Source organism: Heptranchias perlo, chromosome 6 (assembly GCF_035084215.1).
Source record: "Heptranchias perlo isolate sHepPer1 chromosome 6, sHepPer1.hap1, whole genome shotgun sequence".
NCBI classification, from domain to species: domain Eukaryota; kingdom Metazoa; phylum Chordata; class Chondrichthyes; order Hexanchiformes; family Hexanchidae; genus Heptranchias; species Heptranchias perlo.
In genome coordinates this window covers 47,814,474-47,836,442 of record NC_090330.1, presented here as the reverse complement: position 1 = coordinate 47,836,442, position 21,969 = coordinate 47,814,474, and the positions used below count along the sequence as shown (strand labels likewise).

The following is a 21,969-nucleotide window of genomic DNA, read 5'->3' as shown; positions in this document are numbered from 1 at the left end:
AATAAATTGACTTAAATTGGGAAACGCAAGACTGCTAAAATCTGGAAGATTCCGTAAACATGTTTACATGAATAAATTGAAGTAACATTCAGTTGGCTGTGTTTTTGATGGATATTAAAATACTTTATGATTTCAGTTGGATGGGTTAAAGGCTTGGGCCTTTACTTAGAGCACTTCCCTTGTTTGAATTTCTGACTGTTGCCCTAATTTCCATTTAATTTTTCTTTATTCTTGGTAGGCAGTGCCTTCTTCCAGAAGTCCCCGAATGTAGATTTTATTTTGATTAAATTTTTAAGAACAGCAAAAGATTATTACACCTAACAAGTCCATCCTGTTTTGATTGATCACAACCCTAACTCGTCCTTGCCATATCCCTCAGTCCACTCTCCAGAAGCATATCCAGTTGCCTCTTGAACCCATACATATTATTTGTTTCAGTTGCCTTTCCTTGTAACTTCCTCCACATCTATCGCCTTTTGTATAAAGGAAATATATCTGTCAATCCCCTTCATAAATTGAATACTTCAAATATGTCCTCTTGAAATATCTTCTTTTCAAACAGAATAAATTTAGCTTTGTTAACATTCCTTATTAACATAGATTCCTGATATCCAGAATCATGTTTGTTGATCACCTCTACCTCCCAAGGTCCATAACATCCTTTCTATAGTAGTCATGATGTGGAGATGCCGGTGATGGACTGGGGTTGACAATTGTAAACAATTTTACAACACCAAGTTATAGTCCAGCAATTTTATTTTAAATTCACAAGCTTTCGGAGGCTACCTCCTTCCTCAGGTGAACGATGTGAAAATTTTCACATCGTTCACCTGAGGAAGGAGGTAGCCTCCGAAAGCTTGTGAATTTAAAATAAAATTGCTGGACTATAACTTGGTGTTGTAAAATTGTTTACAATCCTTTCTATATTTAGGGGACCAAAACTGTACAAAGTACTCCAGACAGGGTTTGACCAATGCCTTATCCAGCAATAACACAACCTCTTTTGATGTGTGTACCATTCATCTGCTCATGCAACCCATATCTTACTTGCCTTTATTTCACTTGACTGGTTGAACTCATAGTTTGTTTCAAGCAGAAATGGTTTGGGACCAACTAATTTAATATAGTCCAATACATTTCTATCTACAGCATTTTTGAAATGTAAACTAAACAGTAAACACAAATAGTTCTTTTTTTGTTTGTTCTTTTATTGGATATAGAAAAAGATGCCAGTTACCATCTAACTACAGAAGCCCACAGAGGCACATTGACTCTTTTATATGTTGCGACCAATATGGGCGTCAAGATGTACAAAAGGGACAAATGTGACAAAATGGTCCATGTAATGTCATTTTTCTTAAAGGAATGGGCAATTTGAATCATCTGGATTGAGTTAAAATTTAGATTTTTTTCCACATGTATGTAAATACATCCAGTTCAGATTCATTTGGATTCTAAATTTGATTTGAAGCTGATCCCTGGTTAATGGACTTTTTATAAATCTGCGATGAAATGTAATTATAGGAAAAGGCTTGTGATTATCCCAGCCACTGAAAAACAGAAATTCTCTCTCTGTCAGTGCTGTCTGATAAGACGAGAACTCGTGCACAGTACCTTGTTCTGTGAATTACCTCAGAGACCTACCTGTGCAGCAAGATGATTTACACTCCCTAGGTTCAGTTGTTGTTTCATAGACAAATCCCAAGACCTGTGTTTAGAGCTTTGCTTAATCACCCTTACAGCAAACTTCATTGCAGATTAACTCCCTGGAGAATGGTAGGACCGACTGCATTAAAGGATAACTAGATTCTCTCTGCTGCTGGGTGGTCTCTCAGCAGCTCGCTGTGGGACAATTGACTCTGTTATAGAGTATATGAAATATTTAGTTTCAGAAGATAACTGAGTATCTGTAGTTTCTACAGGATTCATCAGAACATGATCTTCTAACTCGTCAGTCAGTTTTCTGGAGTGGGACACAAGGAAATAACTGGCCTACTTTCTTTCTCTAAACTGCACTCACTCTTGGGATAATGGGCTTCTTTGTACTTCTCTGAACAAAACTTAAATTAACTCAATGAGGACGGTTACACCGTGTCCAAAAGTAATGCAAGGCAACGCAAGCTGTAAACAAGTAAAGAAGAGCTGAGCAGTGTTACCTCAAACTGGTGTCCTTATTTGATCAGCAGAGACAAGAACATTCAGTTTTCAGAAATTGATACCTCAACTCTGAGGAAACAAAATTAAAAACTTTTCAGAAATTTTTAGTTGTTTTTTTTGGGCTCAGTAAATTTTTGAAATTTTGTAGAAGTGTTTATTGTTTCTCCCGACTTCGTGTTCAGTCTTTATTGAATAAAACATTTACAGAAAACTATCTTTTCTCTTAATTTATTGCAGATATGAAGACAGCAATCTTGAATTGTATGCTTGATTCCTTGTTTGTATTAGATTCTGGAGTTGTTAGCTGCAGATGTGGTCCAGCAGCTCTTGCAATGAAGCCCCAGATAACTGCCCTCCCATCCCCCAACCAGAATATTACAGATTTGAATCCCAATCTTGACCTTCAGTTCTGCCAAGTTATTGGACAGAAAGGTGAAGGAAAAACCAGTTCTGCCCTGCAGAAGCGCACTTCCTGATGGTCAGTCAGTAGGTGATATTTATGGTGCTCATGAAGGAGACTGTGCCGAACTGATCCTGTTCTACAGAAGAAGAGAAAGTGTGGTGTCAGGAGGCAAAGTAATGTGCCCCGAAAAGGATTGTTTTGAAAAAGTAACAAAAAGTCCAATGTATTAATGTATTAGTGATCTTTGTAGCTCATCTTACACATTAAGAAAATCTAATATCAGCCTGTGGTTTCAATTCCTCTCAGAGTCTGCAGATGAATGTCCTGCCAACTGTTATGGGAATGGAGAGTGTATGTCAGGAACATGCCATTGCTTTCTTGGCTACATCGGACCGGATTGTGCACGAGGTAATAGCTTTTTTATCATTGTCATAGTATCCTGTTGAATCCTATTTACTACAATTCTGATCAAATATCGATGAGCTGAAAGCTGTTTATACAGTTAGTTATTTCTTTCCAGTTGACTAGTTTCTTTATAGGTTTCTGACCTTTGTGAACTGGGTACAAAAAATGTTTTTCAATTAAGTCCCTTGTCAGCACATTGTTAGGTACCGTTTTTCAATTCACCTCTTAAAAATATTAGCAAAATGTTTTGAGAAAGCACCAGATTATTAAATAATGGGGCAGAAATTGCTCGCCGCTCCATCGATTTATACTAACCCACAAACTTTTCCTTGGGCACTTCCTCTAATAGGAAGCGGAGAAGAGTCCAGCATCAGTTCAGGCGAAGCTAGGACCCTGGGACAAGCGAGAGGATCGATCTCTCCCCTCGACCCATCAGATCGAAGCATTTTTGACAAGCTGTTAAACCAGCTTGAATTGTTAAACCAGAAAGTGAAAGGTGCAACATTAAAATCAATGTTACAACAGTTATAGACAGTGAAAAAAGAGAGGGTAAGAAATAATTGAATAAAATAAAAGAGACAGAAGGGAAAAGTAAAAAAAAAAATGTAATTTTTTAATTTAATTTTTTTTTCGTTTCCAAAAACTATTAAAAAAAGGAGTAATGAGACTCCACATTTTTAAAAGTTAATTTTTAGTTGTTTGGCAATCAATAAGACTTACTGTACTGTTGAAACTTAGCTTAGACCTGTATTTTTAAGCGTACCTGTATTGTGGCATAGTTAGTTACTTTCCAGCTGGGCAGATAAGCAAGTTTGCACTTTTCAATGATTTCACAGATCGTAACGTGCGCTATACCTTTAATTCGAAGCTGTCATATTACCGGCGATCCAATAGGAGCAAGTTCTGGATTTCCACGTTTCACTGAGCATGTGCGAACGCTGGAACTTGCTCCTCCATTTCGCCACCAACAACGGAGAGCGCTATTGAGCTCACTGTTATTTTGCGAGCGATTTCTGCACCAGTGTATTTTATGGAGATAGGGGTTAAAGTAAAATTTTAACTACAACAAAACATTTTGCAGAATGTGGTTCATGTCTTATGGAAGATTTGAGAAGATGCTGAAGATCCTGTAAAGGAACTGTTTTGCCAGGATCCTCGTCTTCATGGTAGAATAACAAATCTATCAATTCTACCCTAACAATGTGTAAATATAAACGGTGGTCAAATCTTTCTAAAGCACGTGGTAGTGCAGCGACTGTGGTACTGGATTGGTAACCCAAAGGTTATGGCCTAGAAATTGGATCGCGCCCAAATGGCGGTACGATCTTAGTGCAGCGTACACTGCATGGGCCTAATGAGGCTGGTGGCAGCATCACGCAACATTGGTCTGCCAGCCTCATCTGTTTATTACCGGCCAGGCAGCTCGCCAGTCCAGGGAACAATGAAGATCGACTGGCTCAGATGCCGGCCAAGGTGGTAAATGGAGTCCGATGGGGGGGGCGGCGGGGTGAAGTGAAGAGGAGAGACAGTTGTGGGGGGGGCGAGCGGTGGCTGGTAAAGGCCCGCGAATTTCATGCGGAGCTGGGAAGAGCACTCCTACTCCTCTCGACTCCACAATAAGGGAAGTAAAAAAAAATTTAAAACTTACCTTTCAGGAGGCAGCCTCCAGCTGTCCCTTTAACGACTGCTGGTTTGACTGCCAAGTGCCTAATAACACTGACCACAGCACACAATAAATAAGTCTTGCTAGTATCATTCAATCCTGAGAACCAATAAAAGGAATTGGTTCCTCTTTTAAAACACCATTCCCTGAAACGCAGAATGACTGCTGCATGTCCTGTTCTAGCCTACACGCTTAGAATCAAGCTGATCTGCATTGAGCCTTCCTGTCTTCTCCAATGCTTGACCCTGTTTCCTTGGGACCACAATTAACCTGCTGTCATAACAATGCACTTTGATGACTGTGGCGGCCCGTATGTGTTTACAACTTGAAATGTGATCATAGTATCATAGCATGGTACAGCACAGGACAAGGCCATTCGGCCCATTGTATCTGTGCCAGCTCTTTGAAAGAGCTAAACAATTAGTCCCACTCACCTGCTCTTTCCCCATAGCACTGTAATTTTTTTCCCTTCAAGTATTTATCCAATTCCCTTTTGAAAGTTACTATTGAATCTGCTTCAACCACCCTTTCAGGCAGTGCATTACAGATCATTACAACTGGCTGCATAAAATAATGTTTCCTCATGTCGCCTCTGGCTTTTTTGCCAATCACCTTAAATCTGTGTCCTCTGGTTACCGACCTTTCTGCCACTGGAAACAATTTTTCCTTATTTACTCTTTCAAAATCGTTCATGATTTTGAACACTTCTATCAAATCTCCCCTTCATCTTCTCTGTTCTATGGAGAAAAAACCCCAGCTTCTCCAATCTCTCCACATAACTGAAGTCCGTCATCCCTGGTACCATTCTAGTAAATCTCTACAGCACCCTCTCGAAGGCCTTGACATCCTTCCTAAAGTGTGGTGCCCAGAATTGAACACAATGCTCCAGCTGAGTGCTTTATAAAGGCTTAGCATAACTTCCTTGTTTTTAAACTCTATGCCTCTATTAATAAAGTCCAGGATCCCATATGCTTTTTTAACAGCCTTCTCAACTTGCCCTGCCACCTTCAAAGATGTGAGTACAAATACCCTCAGGTCTCTCTGTTCGCGCACTCCCTTTAAAATTGTGCCATTTTGTTTATATTGCCTCTCCTCAATCTTCCTACCAAAATGTATCACTTTACACTTCTCAGCGTTAAATTCCATCTGCCATGTGTCTGCCCATTTCACCAGTCTGTCTATGTCCTCCTGAAGTCTGTTACTATCCTCCACATTGTTTACTACATTTCCAAGTTTCGTGTCATCTGCAAACTTTGAAATTATACCCTGTATACCCAAGTCCAGGTCATTAATATATATTAAGAAGGGCAGTGGTCTTAATACTGACCCCTGGGGAACACCACTGCATACTTCCCTCCAGTCTGAAAAACAACTAAAACATTTTTTTAAAACCACAATCTGGCTACGGGTAACCTTTATATTAAACATACATATCAAGATGTTTGATGTTAATGCTGGGGAATGGAACAGGACCGCAGGTACATTTGAAAACATAATTGTACATTTCATCTTTTGAGTTCTGCAGGATGGCTTTTATATTGGCTCATCCAATACCTTTTTTAAGTCAGGTAATTCCCATTAGAAAAGGTATCTGAAATCAAGCTGGCACAATGGCCCTAGTCCTACGTGGCCCAATCACTATTTTGCTGTTAACTGATCAGATAAATCATGAGTGCTGCAGGTGCACACAAGCTATGGGCTGTTTAAGTGGAAAATAAGTTGTCTAACCGACTCCCGCAGATTGTTCTGCTTAAAACATTTGTTGGCTCTTTCCCAGTTATTTTCAAGGTACATTTAAGTGGGTCAATTATGAGCTCACTCACCTCTTGCCAGTAGAATGAAAAAAAAATTCCATGCTTTAGAATATACTTGGGTGTTACAGCTTAAAATTTATTGAAACAAGATTATACAACAAATCTTTTAAATGTATGAAAGACTTTACAATATACTCTGTGTTAGCAACGCAGTGCCCTGGCCTCCCGGGGCCACTTTATTCCTCTGGGACATAGCTTTGGATCTGCAGCTTTCTACACACTTGAGTTTCTGATCTCAATTATGAAGCCAGGTGCTTCTCTATGAAGAGAGGGAAAATTGAAGGGCATGTCGGTTTGGGTCATTCACATGCACCTCCCAGGAGGCAGCTCAAGAGTTTCGTAAATGGAAACTTGAAATCAGGTTGCCTGACCTTTGGCTGCAGAATGTTAGTTAACCCAAGCTGAGCTACATGGGGAGGGAGAGGGAGGGAGGAAGGAGGAGGGGTGGGGAAACAGAAGATAAATTATAAATGGAGGAAATTTTAATTTGAAACTCCATAGTTGCAACCTTGTGACAATATTTGCTTAATTTAGTTTCAATTTTGTAACAAAGCCCTGTTTATCGGTGAGTGGTTATATTCCTGGCATTTTAGCCCATGCTTGAAGAAAATACCAGAAACTCTAATAAACCGTAGTTGATTAGAGGTGAATAAACATTTTGACATGTTCAGAATGCCTCGGCGAAAGACTTAGCTCAGCTGCCTCCATTGTCAGTATTTAATGGTCAGCGTGACTTTCTTTTCATTCTCTTTCACAGCATCCTGTCCTGTTCTATGCAGTGGCAACGGTCAGTACGTGAAAGGACGCTGCTTGTGCCACAGTGGCTGGAAGGGAGCAGAATGTGACATTCCCACAAACCAATGCCTTGACCCATCTTGTGGCAATCGTGGCACCTGCATCATAGGGACCTGCATCTGCAACTCTGGTTATAAGGGAGAAAGCTGTGAACAAGGTATGTGCCCAACTTCATCATTAATCATCTATTGTTGAAATGTCTGAATTTACTCAGGACGAGAGTCAGAGAATTTAATCCTCTCCCAGACAAGAAAAGGTACTGAAAGGTTATAGCCAGTAAAGATAAGATTAACGTAGCTATTGTGCTCCAGTTTCAAAGGGATCATTATAGCATGAAAAAAATAGGGTGAAGGTTATAGTAAAAGTGAATTCAGACTTGCATACTTACCTATTATTTTCCCTGCATGAAAGCTAAGGCGACCTGGTGTTCTGTTATCTGCTGTTAAGCCTCGGCTAAAAATCTTAACTTTTTTTCTTCCCAGTGACCTTCACTTAGGATGATTAATTGCCAGGACGTAGCCTCTTGTCAAGTTAGTTTCTGATCTTTGTTTACTGGTCTACAAGCATCTGTTAGCAGACGGGAGCTGCAAGCTCGCTTCTTGGGGCCTTTTCTTTTTCTGAACACTTTGTGCCTCTGTTGAGCGATGGCATGACAAAAAGGCCATGTTGAAAGGATCCTGTACCAATCCAGGTATTCTGACACTTGGCCATCTGTTATGCAGCACCATCTTTTTGTCATTTGTTGGCTCATGTGACTTTAACATATATAGTTTTGAACACTATAACCACAGCATAACTCTTCACGTAGACTTTGTGTGTTTGAAAGTAATACATCTTGTGGCTTTTTGTGTTAAGTTTTGATGTGTGGAGAAGAAACAAATCGCAACTGCCAGTTTCAGTGATGACACCGCTATTGGTGACACAATTCAGGTGAAGTTCGTTACTTGAATTGGGTCACAAATAGGGGTCTAAATTTGGGCTTGTCTTCAGCTACAATGCTCCTGAATTATACCATTCTTTCCTCCCCCTTCCCACACCCCCATTCTCACAGTACCACAATATTTGCTGACATGGGTTTTCCTTCACATTACTTAATCTCAATCTAAAAAATAGAGCATAAATCAGCCATTTCTTCATGTATTTTCTCTTCACTATTTCTCTGCCAGCAGCACCGACTGGCATAGAGTCTCCACTCTCGCCATTCTGTGCACTGTGCTGCGATTGGCACTAGTGGAATTAATGGCACCAGGAGTGAAGCAACAACATCAAAAAGTGACAGAATATTTCTGCTATTATGATGGGAGACTTGTGTACAAGAAAAGCAACTTGATATCTGGATTATATATATAAAATAAACAGAACATAATAGAATTTGTAGTAATTTAGTTTTAGAAACCATCTAAGACACAAAACGTTTAAATCTAATTGATGTGCAGCTTCACTGCTCTCCCGTAATTTATCGGCATGATGAAACTGTAATGGTTCAATCATAACAAACATCACCGTGCATTTGTAAGTTGAGTTTATTTAAGTATTGGGAGTTAAATTGCCCGACACATTAAAATAAGTACTGACATTTCCTCATGTTCCCCCTTTTGCAGCAGAGACCATTCTCTACTGCCATATCCCGCCGCTGTGTTTTCTTCATCACCTGCTGAGGCCAGAGGGTCTGGGCAGTGGCTTTTTGAGCAAATCAATTTTGCTTTAGATCAATTTTGCTTTAGGATTGACAATGCGGTTAAGCGAGTTCAAATGTCAGTCTGTGCTGAGACTCACTTGCCTAGTAATCTAGTAATTTTAACAGTTGAGAATTCAGACCTCAGATTCACTTGAACTTGACTGCACTGATGAGGGCAGTTTAGCCAGTTCACAATTGGTTTCTCCGATATGACATTACGCATCAGTGGAGAATGCCATTGGGAGGACCTGCCAGAATCTGTCACAATTTTCAAATGCATATGGGTATGTGTTCAAAATGTTTTTTACAATGTTACACCTGTACTTCTGCAGGAATATGTGTGAAAGGCTGAGCCCCAATAATTCTAGTAGCTAATAACTTTTACATATCTAAAGAGAAGCTATTAGACAGGTACAAACAGGGTCACAAACATACGAACAAGACAGAATAAGACCAGTTGGTCCATTGAGTCTGTCCCATTCAGCCATATTGCAACTTGGCAACACGACAGAGGCAGCTCATCAGGTGAGGTAAGTGAAGCACTGCCTCACCCAGAATTCTGTGTGTGCGAGCACGAGTGGAGAGTTGGTGTCCTTCTCGGCAGCAGCTTAGCCAACAGATAGCGTAACCTTTGACCAGCAGAAAATTTCTCCAATTGCAGCTGGCCTCCCTGTCTCCCCAACTGCCCCACTTCCCTTCTCCTTTTCTCTTCGGCTACTGTTGTCACCTCTCGCAAAACAGGCTTCCAGCTCCCAGCTAACAAGAGTGAGTGTGCAGGTGGAGGTTGTTACTGGGTCGCAAACAGAGTTGAAATAACAGTAAGTAAACCCGCTGTTTCCATATATTAAATGGAGATTCACAATCTGCCCTTTCAAATAGAATATCTAACTCTAATATCACCTCACTACCAGGATATAGGAATACATGGGGCTCGATTTTACAATGTTGGCGGGTTGGCAGTAAGGGGGGGGAGGCGCGGGGGAAGGTGCACGTGGCAAACCCACATGAACCAAATTTACCGTTTCCGGCACGATTGCATGTTGATTGCTAATGATTAACGTCCTCTCCGGGTTTCGCGCCTGGCAGCCAGTCTGATTGACAGGCTGGCTGCCAACAGGAGCTGCAACACAAGGCGGGGGTTGAGAAAGAGAGAGCGAGATGTCATCCGGCACTGGAATGGAAGACCGGGGTGGGGGTGGGAGGGGAAGATCGGGGGGGGGGGGGGGGGAGAGGGGAAGATCAGGGGGGGAGATGGGAAGATCAGAGGGACATCAGGGGGGTGAAGAGTGGGACATCGGGGGGGTGAAAAGTGGGACATCGGGGGGGGGGTGAACAGGAGGACATCGGGGAGGGTGAAGAGTGGGATGTCGGGGGGTGAAGAGTGGGACATCGGGGGGATGAACAGGGGGACATCGGGAGGACATCAGGGGGGGGTGAAGAGTGGGACATGGGGGGGGGGGGGGTTGAAGAGTGGGACATCGGGGGGATGAAGAGTGGGACATCGGGGGGATGAAGAGTGGGACATCGGGGGGATGAAGAGTGGGACATCGGGGGGATGAAGAGTGGGACATCGGGGGGGATGAACAGGGTGACATCGGGGGGATGAACAGGGGGACATCGGGAGGACATCGGGGGGGGTGAAGAGTGGGACATGGGGGGGGGGTTGAAGAGTGGGACATCGGGGGGATGAAGAGTGGGACATCGGGGGGGATGAAGAGTGGGACATCGGGGGGGATGAACAGGGTGACATCGGGGGGATGAACAGGGGGATATCGGGAGGACATCGGGGGGGGGTGAAGAGTTGGACATCGGGGGGATGAACAGGGGGACATCAGAGCAGGGTGCAAAGGTAGGTTCATTTTGTGTTTTCACTTCCTTCTATGGTTTTTTATTTAATTTATTTAGTTTCTTCTTCCCTGATCCAGCCCTTTGCACCTGATTTCACCAGGTGTAAATCAGAAGCGGTGGGCAAGCCGCCCAGGTAAGTTAAAAATCATTCTAATCACTTACTCTGTCACAGGTAAAGTGCCTCAGTGAGGTACATTTGGCTCTTCAACTGTCACCCCACCGGCTTTACTTGCCGACGGGACTTTCGTTTTCAGGTCGGCCGGATGCACACAGGTGGGTCCCTGGGAAACTCGGAAGTCGGCTGGTTGGAGCCGGCTTCCGAACACAAATGGGATTTCCATGATTTTTAGAGCCCCCAACGCACCCGCAATTGCCCCCTAAAATCACCCCCATGGTATCAGAGCTTCAGGATGGAGCTGCGGACGTAAACGTAAGTTGTTGTAATAAGATGCGCCATCCAACTTCAGGAATTTGAAAAAATTACCACTGATCTGTAATGGTCACTGTACTTTCGATAACTCCGGGCAGCAAAAGTTTGCAAAAGAGTCTGGTGAAATGCCAGTTCATTTGTTCCAATAAAGTTTAAGTTGCTTTTTTTTAAAGTCCAATCCTGGATGTAAAAGTTGAAAAGAAAACAACCACTGAATATTGCTGTTAGGAAAATATAATATACATCTTATAAGGTTGGTGGTGGGTTTCCATAGGAGGGGCTCATTGCCATAGTAATACACTGGCTTAGTTAGGTATGTACAGCTGTGCCTCACCTGTCACAAAGGTCACCAGCTGCCATTGCAACATGACCCCCAGTACTACCCACCCACCAGCAGCCATGTAATCTCCTAGGAGAGACAAAAAAAAAACAATTAAAATAACTCTAGGCCAATTTAGAGAAAAAAATGAAATTTGGAAAATTCCTCTCCAACTCCTGAAGGAGATCAAAAACGAGTTCCAGGAGATAACAATGACCATGAGGAACGTTACCTAACATCCCATCTATGTTTTGTATGCAGCAATATCGGCCTCTTCCGTTTTGAACATTTTGCAGCAAATCTGTATCCACTGCACAAGCCGGCAAATTATTCCAAAGGTCAATGACCCTCTGGGAAAAGAAAACCCTCCTGACATCTAACCTGCTTACACAAAAAAGAATCAGAAATAAAATCAGTTTTTGCTTCCAATGAGCACCAGCAACAAAATTGATAAAAGATTATACTAACAGGTACCTGAATGCTTCAATGACTCTCGGATATAACATATTTTCCATTGTTGTAAATTAGACAAAAACCTGTTTATGTGACTGCCTGCGGTACTTGGAGTCAGCCTCTTACTTATCAGCCAGCCGATTTGTCTATCGACCACACTTTCGTTGCTAAGAGAATGCCCAAGCTAGTAATTGCTTCCTTGCTTAATCGACAGCAAAAAAAAAATTCGACTTGGACGGAGCAGACAGTTCAAAACATGCCTATTCCCAAGGAGGCTCTACTGTATTTTAAAATAATTAGCCACTTATGAAGAGCTTCTCTTTAACTCATTCATGACCAATGCCTCACCCTGAAGCTTTAATAAGAAACAAGCCTTTTCTTTCTGTGACCTCTGCAAAGGTTTTCTGCAAATTTGTAATAAATATTGTAAAGTAAAATGAGATAATCATACTGAATTGTATGATTGTCTCATTTTATTTTGCAACCATGGATTTAATAGGTTATATTCCTTGAATGAACAATCTGTAAATGGTTTATATTTTCATTTTGGTGCAGTAAAGCTACCTCAGTCTTTAAGAATTAAATCAATCACAAAATTCTATCAACAGAAATATTTTAATGTCACAAACTCCTGTCACCCAAAAAAACCCAATTAACTCAGTAAGCAACAAAGTCATTAGAATGTATTAAAGCAAATACAACAGCATAACTGTTGTACCCATGCGGTACATTGATTTATTCTCTGTAGAAACTTCTAGAAAAATAGACTTGTATATCTGAGTCGAACCGTGCAGGTAGCATGTGGTGAAAAATTCATTAACACTCACTCAGAAGCTGCACCTCACAGGAAATCCCAGTGCATCACATGCCTGATAAGAGTCACATTCGGCTCAACTTTAAAACCGAGCCGGGAAGGGGGCGGGGAGGTCCAATTGAGGTCGGGAAACCCATTAGTACGGGTTACCCAGACGTCCTTACGATTTTGACATAAGGACGTTTTTTATATATTTTTTTCCCGTCCGACTGACCGGCTGATTGACATGCTGGTCTCAGTCGGACGGGAGACCAGCCAGGGAGAGGATGTCTTCAGGTAAGTCTGCAGGTAAGTCTTTGTTTATGTGGGTGGTGGGGGGCATGGGTCGCAATGGGAGGCATGTGTGGGCATAGGTTGGCACGGGGCCGTAAGCATTGAGGGACGGGATCGGGGGTCAGTCACGGGAGGGTTGACGGGATTGGGGATCATCGCGGGGGTCTGCGATTGTTGAGGGGGAGGGTTGGGGGTGGGAGAATCGGGGGTCGGGGAGGGAGCATCGGAGTGGGTGGGAGGATCAGGGATCAGGGGTGGGAGGATCAGAGAGGGGGGAGGATTGGGGGATCGGAGTGGAGAGGAGGAACAGCGGTCGGGGGTCAGTAGGGGGGATCGGGGTCGAAGGGAGAGGATCAGGGTCGGGGGGAGGATCGGGGGATGGGGTGGGGGGTCCGTGATTGAGGGTCGGTGGTCAGTGACCGGGGGGGGGTCTGCGATCGGGAGTTGGATGGCAACGATTTGGGGAGGGGGTCCACAATCGTTGGGGGTCGGTGCAAGTAGGCTTGTTGGACCTGGGGGAATCACTCCTGCTCCTCTGGGCCCACAAGCTGTTCCTTTCTAGGCACCTACCTGTTAGTCTCGGGCCTTCTCACCTCCTTTCACGAGGTAAAACAGAAGGCCTGGGAATCCCGTCCCCTTGGGGTTGAAATTGGGAATTCAAGAAAAATGGAGGCCTGAAGCCTCCTTGAAAGGTTTTAAGGCCCGTCCCGCCTCCTGGGAACGGGTTGGTCGCCCGCCCCGGTGAAAACCGGATATGGGGGGGTTGGAGGCAGATTGGGGCAGGTCTGAAATGGTGACAATCTTCAATGCGCCCCAGCCCGCAACCCACACGTTTTTTACTTCTAAGTGCTTTAAATAACAAGCACAGCCTCCTAGGTGCCAGGTTTAGTGCCTCCTTGCAGATGCCAATCCCCATGATCATCACTTGGTTCACTGTTAATGAGCTAAGGCTGATGTACTACGTGCTGCTATTCGTTTTAACATGTGTTTCGCCTACATTTCTTTAGACAAGCACCACTGTTAAGTTTAACAAGTGGGGAAAGTTATCTAAAACGACTAATTGTCCAATACACTGATGATGCCAAGAGTGCAGAGTTATTGTAACCAAAACAGTACCCTGATAAAACGAGGGGAAAGGTTGGGTCATGTTTAAAACACCAGGTTGATTTTAACCTTGAGCAGACGGCGATTGATGCAATCGTGCCGCCTGTCCGATGCGGTCAGCGTGAAGCCCAAGCCATTTTGAGTGCATTTCCAGTGCTTACAGGCAGCTCGCCGGTTGGGGGCGATGGGAATTCCTGTGGTTCTGATGCAGAGCCTCAGAGAAGGGAGAAAATTCGGGGGGGTGGGTGGGGGGCGTTGTGGTGCAAACAGACTCAGCAGGCCGGAAGATTTTTGTGGTTCCACAAAAAAAATTTAAAAACTAAAACCTGCCTTTTCAGGAGTGGCTTGCATTGGTCCCTTTAAGGGCCACTCGTTAGGCCTCTCAATGCCAGGTACCAATGAGGAAAGCGTGTCCAGCGCAAGCTCCACCATTGGTACCTCAAAATTGAAACAGGTGGGTGTCAGGGCTGGGCATTTAGAGGCTGGAACCTAAATACTGTAGGTGGGAACAGAGTAATGGGCGGGGTGGTAAGTGAGTCGCCACGATTTTCGGAGTGCTACTGCCCGTTCCCATTGGGGCAGATAGAGTTAAAATCGCCCCCAACTGTGTGGTGTCAGATGCAGCTGTGTCTTTTGTAACCGTATGCTTTTGCTGAGGTTACATTACTTTGATTCAGAGTTATGAGTTTCACCAGCTTTTTTTTCGTATAATGATACAATAATATAGTACAATAACGATACCACAACAACAGTGTGATTTAAATAGAATGACCAACTAGAGAGAAGTGGCATTCTGCAATTCAACTGGTGACTTTGGGAAGCATGTGGTTAACACATCTCTAATGTAATTGGATTTAATGTATTTTGCCTTTCTGTAGTGGGTGCTGAGCCACTTACTGTCAAATGTAGAGGAGCTGTAGCCTGCATCCATCCTATTGCATGCTTGTTAGTTTCTTTCCATTATCAAAATTTGTTAATAATATTAAGGTTTCATTGAACTGATTTTGTGGTGTGACCTCCCCTAAATAAAACTTCTTCATACTGCTCGAATCTGGCATACCTATCCATCACTGAAAATATTTCACAATCCATTTTTACCCACAGAATGCATATAGTGAAAAAAATCTTATTACAGTTTGTGCCGCGTGCCCTGGAGGATCTGTTCTTTAATATCTTTGTCACCTTCTTTGAGAATTTTTCCTCTGGAGTATCTCGACCTTGATGACTGCAGTGGGATATGGGTTTGGTTTATATCTTTAATCTTTGATTTTATCCCAGCCCCCCAAAAAATCTGACCCCATGAGGATGCAACAAGTGGTCTACATAGTTTGTTATTCAGAAATCTAAGCAGCATTTTAAATAGATAGCGCTGTAACTCCAGTTACATTAATTGTTGCAGCAATTACACTCCCAGGGTATAGCTGTAGTGCAAAACAGATTTAGAACAAGCTCTATTAGAAACCATGAATTAAGACCAATTAAGAAAAGTATTCTTTGTTATTTCCAATGTTGTATTCAATTACTATATGCTCTCATCATTGTGTGTTCATTTGGTGACCCATCCTATGGGTAACACTGTGTTTTAATCAGTGATGGATTTCACAAAATCACAAGATAGATTTGGCTGAAGGAGACCTTTCAACCCATTTGATTTCATCCTTCCAGAATGCCAACCCAACCCTTTCCCCATTATGGCATCTCACTGTTTCTTAAATGACATGAGTGTACGGGCCTCAACCAGCTTCCCTTCAATATAAAAAATACTAAATCCTGACCTCTGTCCTAAACTTTCTCTTCATAACTTTGAATGTGTGGCCTGTTCTTCAGCTACCTTGACTCTAAAGTAATGTTGCAAGGTTACTTTCTCTGTCCCATTAAGTGTCTTGTGTATCTTTGTACTGTCCAACCGTGACCTATAATATCCCACCTTAGACCTTGCTTTTCAAGACTGAAGAACCACAATTTAGTTAGTCATTACTCATAGTTCATCCCTCTAAAATGGGGGTAAGTCTCGTTGCCCTCCAGAAATGTATACAGTGCTCCTCCGGCAGCCCACCCAGAGCACTGTACAGCTTCTTGGAGATGGCAGCTCAAATGATTTGGTAATATACAACAACATCATGTTTATTTTGTTTATTGCTGCCTCATTATGAGCAACGAACACCCCACGTCTTTCATCTCCCCCTTGGCAAATTCTTTCACCCATGGTCCCAAGCACTTCCTATTTGTACTTCATTGCAGTACAGTACTTTGTATTTATCTGAATAGAACTTACTTTGCCATCAACCACTCCAAGTCCAAACACTATCAGGCTCTCTTTGTAAGATCTTGCCTATCTCCTCTGAAACTACTCTCCTTCAAGCTTAATGTCACCCGCCAATGAACTATCTTGCACATGGAATACAAATCCAGGTTATTTATCTATACCAGGAACATGAGGCATCCAAGCATAGACCTCCAGACATCCAACTAATATCTCCCTCCATTTTTATGGAATTCTTCTTTCAACTACCCTTTGCTTCCCTCCCTTTAGCCAGTTACTAATTCATATAATTGATACTTGCTGACCTTAGGTTGTAAAAGAGTCTCTCATATGGTACTTTTGGATGTCTAGTTACATAAGTCTATGTCATAAGGCATTCACCTGTCAATTTAAGATTTCACCCCATCAAAAAAGGCTCTGTGGTTGGTTTTGATTGTTATTTACTAGATTATGTTCACACAGGTACTCCTCCATTCTACTGCTGCTTATTATTTCCATTAATTTTCCAGTTGTTGATGACAGGCTGATTGGTTGCTATTGCCAGGCATGAATGGCTCTGCCACCCTTCCTTTCCAGTTGTCAGAATCTTCTCAATGTTACTGATGTTCTCAATGTGACTTGTCAGTACTTCATAGATCTTCTCCATTGTCTCTCAAAAACCTCTCCCAGAGGATTTATTGCTTTTCTACCTCTTGAGCCTATCAAGAACTACTGCTTTACTAATCTCAAAGCCCTAAAGGGATACACAATGTGTGTTTGATGTTGCATGATATAAGCCACATCCCTTTCTCATTCTCTCTTGGCACTTATAATCTCTTTTTTAATTTGAATTTTACTGTATTCAGCCTAGAGGTCACCCTTTTCCATTTCCTACAAGCTTTCTAAAACTTTTTTTTTAATCTGGTGGGGCAATATCAATTTATATTGAGCTGGAAGTATTACCTTCTTTTCTTGTTTCCTTTATTTTGGCCTGGCTGTTGTAGCAAGTCTCAAATGGTATGCTGACTCTTTTCTTGTTACACACTTCTAGTCAGAGAATTTAAAATCACAGCTTTTCCTCCAGTACTGGCTCGACTACTTTAACCTCCTTCACATAAAAGGTGAACTCTCCACTTTTCCTGTAGCCCCTCCTGTTCTTTCTGAATGCCCATGCATCATCCAGAATTAGTCATGTCTTTGTGATTCCTACAATAAAATAATTGTTGGTTGCTACCCATGCTTCCAGTTTGACCACATTATTTTAAATACTTCTGGCATTCATGTGGAAATACCGAGTGTGTCCAATTTTAAACATAAGGAATCATTTCATAAGGCTCCACCACAGTTTTACTGCCCTATCTCCAACCCACACTTGCCTCGAGTGAGGCTCTGTATTGGCAGTGGAGCCTCGTTAAATTACCCCTTCACAGTTAACCACAAAAAGCATGGATGTCATTTTTGACTATGTGGGTGATAGTATGTTTACTCCCAGATTTGCAGACCTAAATACTTCAAACTCCCAACAACCCGACACAGTGTATATTCTACACATTGGAAACTGGAAGTATTCCAAATATGGCTGAGATCCATTTCCCAATGTGTATGATAACCTGAAAGGACTGACCAAGAGCACATCAATCAACAACAATAATTCACAGTTATATCGTGCCTTTAGTGTAGAAAACATTCCAGGTATCTCAGAGGGGGGGAGGAAAAAATAAAATAAAATAAATTAAAATCAGCATGTAATTGCACTAAACTATGAAATGCACTTCTGGTGAAACAAGATGGAAAGGAACCATCTGGATTCCAGAATCTAATAACACCAAGCTGCTATTTTCTTCTTCTTCTACATATATTTTAGATTTATAAATTTTAATCCTCCTGATGGCTCAATGGATAAATGCACTGCATTGTGTGTTACTGAACCATACAGAGCAGAGAGATTGCGGGAAAAAACTGCTTGTAGAAAGTAGTTGGGTCATTGGGGTTGTGTCACGCAGATTCCGTGATCTCCTGAAGCTTGCTTGCTCACCGTTGGAGTCAAAGACAGATTTCCTAGCTTGCTTATAAATTGGCCTCAAGTTTTTTTGTGTGGTTTTTGTTTGCCTCTCCTGGGAGAATGTGTGACTGTGTTGGGGGGGTGGGGGAAGGATGGTAGAAGCGTGATGGTGTGTGCAAGTCACAACATGCTGGGATGGAACAGGCTCAATAGACCAGCGGATTTTTTTTTCCTATCCTTCTTTATACATTCATAGAATCATAGAAAGGTTACAGCATGGAAGGAGGCAATTCGGCCCATCGAGTCCATACCGGCTCGATGCAAGAGAAATCCAGCTAGTCCCACTCCCCCACCCTTTCTCCTGCAAATTTTTTCCATTCAAGTGCTTATCCAGTTCCCTTTTGAAAGCCACGATTGAATCTGCCTCCACCACCCCCTCGGGCAGTGCATTCCAGATCCCAGCCACTCGCTGTGTAAAAAAATTTTTCCTCGTGTCACCTTTGGTTCTTTTGCCAAACACCTTAAATCTATGTCCTCTGGTTCTTGACCCTTCCGCCAATGGGAACAGTTTCTCTCTATCTATTCAGTCTAGACCCTTCATGATTTTAAATACCTCTATCAAATCTCCTCTCAATCTTCTCTGTTCCAAGGAGAACAAACCCAGCTTCTCCAGTCCATCCACATAACTGAAGTCCCTCATCCCTGGAATCATTCTAGTAAATCTTTTCTACACCATCTCTAAGGCCTTCACATCTTTCCGAAACTACGGTGCCCAGAACTGGACACAATACTCCAGTTGTGGTCAAACCAGTGTTTTATAAAGGTTCATCATGACTTCCTTACTTTTGTACTCAATGCCTCTATTTATAAAGCCCAGGATGCTTTCTTAACTGCTTTCTCAACCTGCCCTGCCACCTTCAATGATTTGAGCATATTTTTTTTTTTTATTCATTCATGGGATGTGGGCGCCGCTGGCGAGGCCGGCATTTATTGCCCATCCCTAATTGCCCTTGAGAAGGTGGTGGTGAGCCGCCTTCTTGAACCGCTGCAGTCCGTGTGGTGAAGGTTCTCCCACAGTGCCGTTAGGAAGGGAGTTCCAGGATTTTGACCCAGCGACGATGAAGGAACGGCAATATATTTCCAAGTCGGGATGGTGTGTGACTTGGAGGGGAACGTGCAGGTGGTGTTGTTCCCATGTGCCTGCTGCTCTTGTCCTTCTAGGTGGTAGAGGTCGCGGGTTTGGGAGGTGCTGTCGAAGAAGCCTTGGCGAGTTGCTGCAGTGCATCCTGTGGATGGTGCACACTGCAGCCACAGTGCGCCGGTGGTGAAGGGAGTGAATGTTTAGGTTGGTGGATGGGGTGCCAATCAAGCGGGCTGCTTTATCTTGGATGGTGTCGAGCTTCTTGAGTGTTGTTGGAGCTGCACTCATCCAGGCAAGTGGAGAGTATTCCATCACACTCCTGACTTGTGCCTTGTAGATGGTGGAAAGGCTTTGGGGAGTCAGGAGGTGAGTCACTCGCCGCAGAATACCCAGCCTCTGACCTGCTCTCGTAGCCACAGTATTTATATACCCCCAGATCTCTCTGTTCCTGTTCCCCTTTTAGAATTGTGCCCTCTAGTTTATATTGCCTCTCCTCATCCTTCCTACCGAAATGTATCACTTCACATTTTTCTGAGTTATATTTCATCTGCCACGTGTCCGCCCATTTTACCAGCCTGTCTATATCCTCTTGAAGTCTATCACTGTCCTCCTCACTGTTCACTACGCTTCCAAGTTTTGTGCCATCTGCATATTTGGAAATTGTGCCCTGTACACCCAAGTCCAAGTCATTAATATATATCAAGTAAAGCAGTGGTCCTAGTACCAACCCCTGGGGAACACCACCGTACACCTCCCTCCAGTCTGAAAAACAATCATTCATCACTACTCTCTGTTTCCTATTACTGAGCCAACCCTGCTGCTACTGCCCTCTTTATTCCATGGGCTTCAGTCTTGATGACAAGCCTATTATGTGGCACTTTATCAAACGCCTTTCGGAAGTCCATATACACCACATCAATCGCATTGCCCTCATCTACCCTTTCTGTTACCTCATCAAAAAACTCTATCAAGTTCGTTAAACATGATTTATCTTGAACAAATCCGTGCTGGCTTTCCCTAATCAATCCACACTTGACCAAGTGAGTGTTAATTCTGTCCCGGATTATCGTTTCGAAAAATTTCCCCACCACTGAGGTTAAACTGACTGGCCTGTAGTTGCTGGGTTTATCCTTACACCCTTTTTTGAACAAGGGTGTAACATTTGCAATTCTCCAGTCCTCTGGCATCATCTCCGTATCTAAGGATGTCTGGAAGATTATGGGCAGTACCACCCCAATTTCCACTCTTACTTCCCTCAGCAACCTAGGGTGCATCCCATCCGGACCGGTGACTTATCTACTTTAAGTACTGCTAGCCTTTCTAGTAGCTCCTGTTTATCAATTTTTAGCGCATCCAGTATCTCAACTACATCTCCCTTTACTGAGACTCTGGCAGCATCTTCTTCCTTGGTAAAGACAGATGCAAAGTACTCATTTAGTACCTCGACCATGCCTTCTGCCTCCATGAGTAGACCTCCTTTGTGGTCCCTGATTGGCTCCACCCCTCCTCTTACTACCCGTTTGCTGTTTACATGCCTATAGAAGACTTTTGGACTACCTTTTATGTTTGCTGCCAGTCTATTCTCATACTCTCTCTTTGCCCCTCTTATTTTCTTTTTCACTTCCCCTCTGAACTTTCTATATTCAGCCTAATTCTCACTTGTGTTATCAACTTGACATCTGTCATATGCCCCTTTTTTCTGCTTCATCTCTATCTCTTTTGTCATCCGGGAACTCTGTCTTTGTTTGCCCTACCTTTCTCCCACATGGGAATGTACCTAGACTGTACCTGAACCATCTCCTCCTTAAAGGCCGCCCATTGTTCAATCTTAGATTCCAATTTACCCGGGCCAGATCTGTTCTCATCCCACTGAAATTGGCCCTCCTCCAATTGAGTATTTTTACTTTAGAGTGGTCCATGTTTTTTTCCGTAGCTATTCTAAACCTTATGATACTATGATCGCTCTTCCCTAAATGTTCCCCCACTGAAACTTGCTCCACTTGGCCAGTCTCATTCCCCAGAATCAAGTCCAGCAATACCTCCTTGTTGGAGGATTCATTCATTGGATTGTGCTGAATTAACTGATCTCAACCAAGTTTCTTGCTTCTCATCACTATCCATTGAGCCTCACTCCGACTAGAAAGTGGGAGCACATGTCAACATTGGTTACAGATTGAATTACACAGTTGAATTGTCTGCTGATACTTTCTAGATTCGCACATGAAGAATGGCTCCTTGGCTGAGGTACAAGCAGGCTACTGTAGAACTTGAGCCCAATAAGATCGTCTTCAGGAGAGGAGAGATTAGCACCTTTCCCATTGCTCTTTCTCCTCTGAAGCAGAAATGTCCTTTGTTGATGGGGCACGGAAAAAACTAGGGATGTACAAGGCCCGATTAAGAATTCTTGGGGCCATGTACTAAAATGCAT

At 42.9% G+C, this 21,969-nt stretch overlaps 1 protein-coding gene across 8 annotated transcripts in view; it reads left to right on the top strand.

The window, feature by feature from the left end:
* tenm4 (teneurin transmembrane protein 4) overlaps positions 1-21,969 on the top strand; it is a 414,166-nt gene that overhangs the window by 228,627 nt on the left and 163,570 nt on the right. For all 8 annotated transcript variants that reach the window (XM_067986263.1, XM_067986262.1, XM_067986259.1 and 5 more), the window contains 2 exons: positions 2,867-2,968; positions 7,200-7,394. In XM_067986263.1, coding sequence (XP_067842364.1) covers positions 2,867-2,968; positions 7,200-7,394 — 297 coding nt within the window. The remainder of the gene's footprint in view (positions 1-2,866; positions 2,969-7,199; positions 7,395-21,969) is intronic.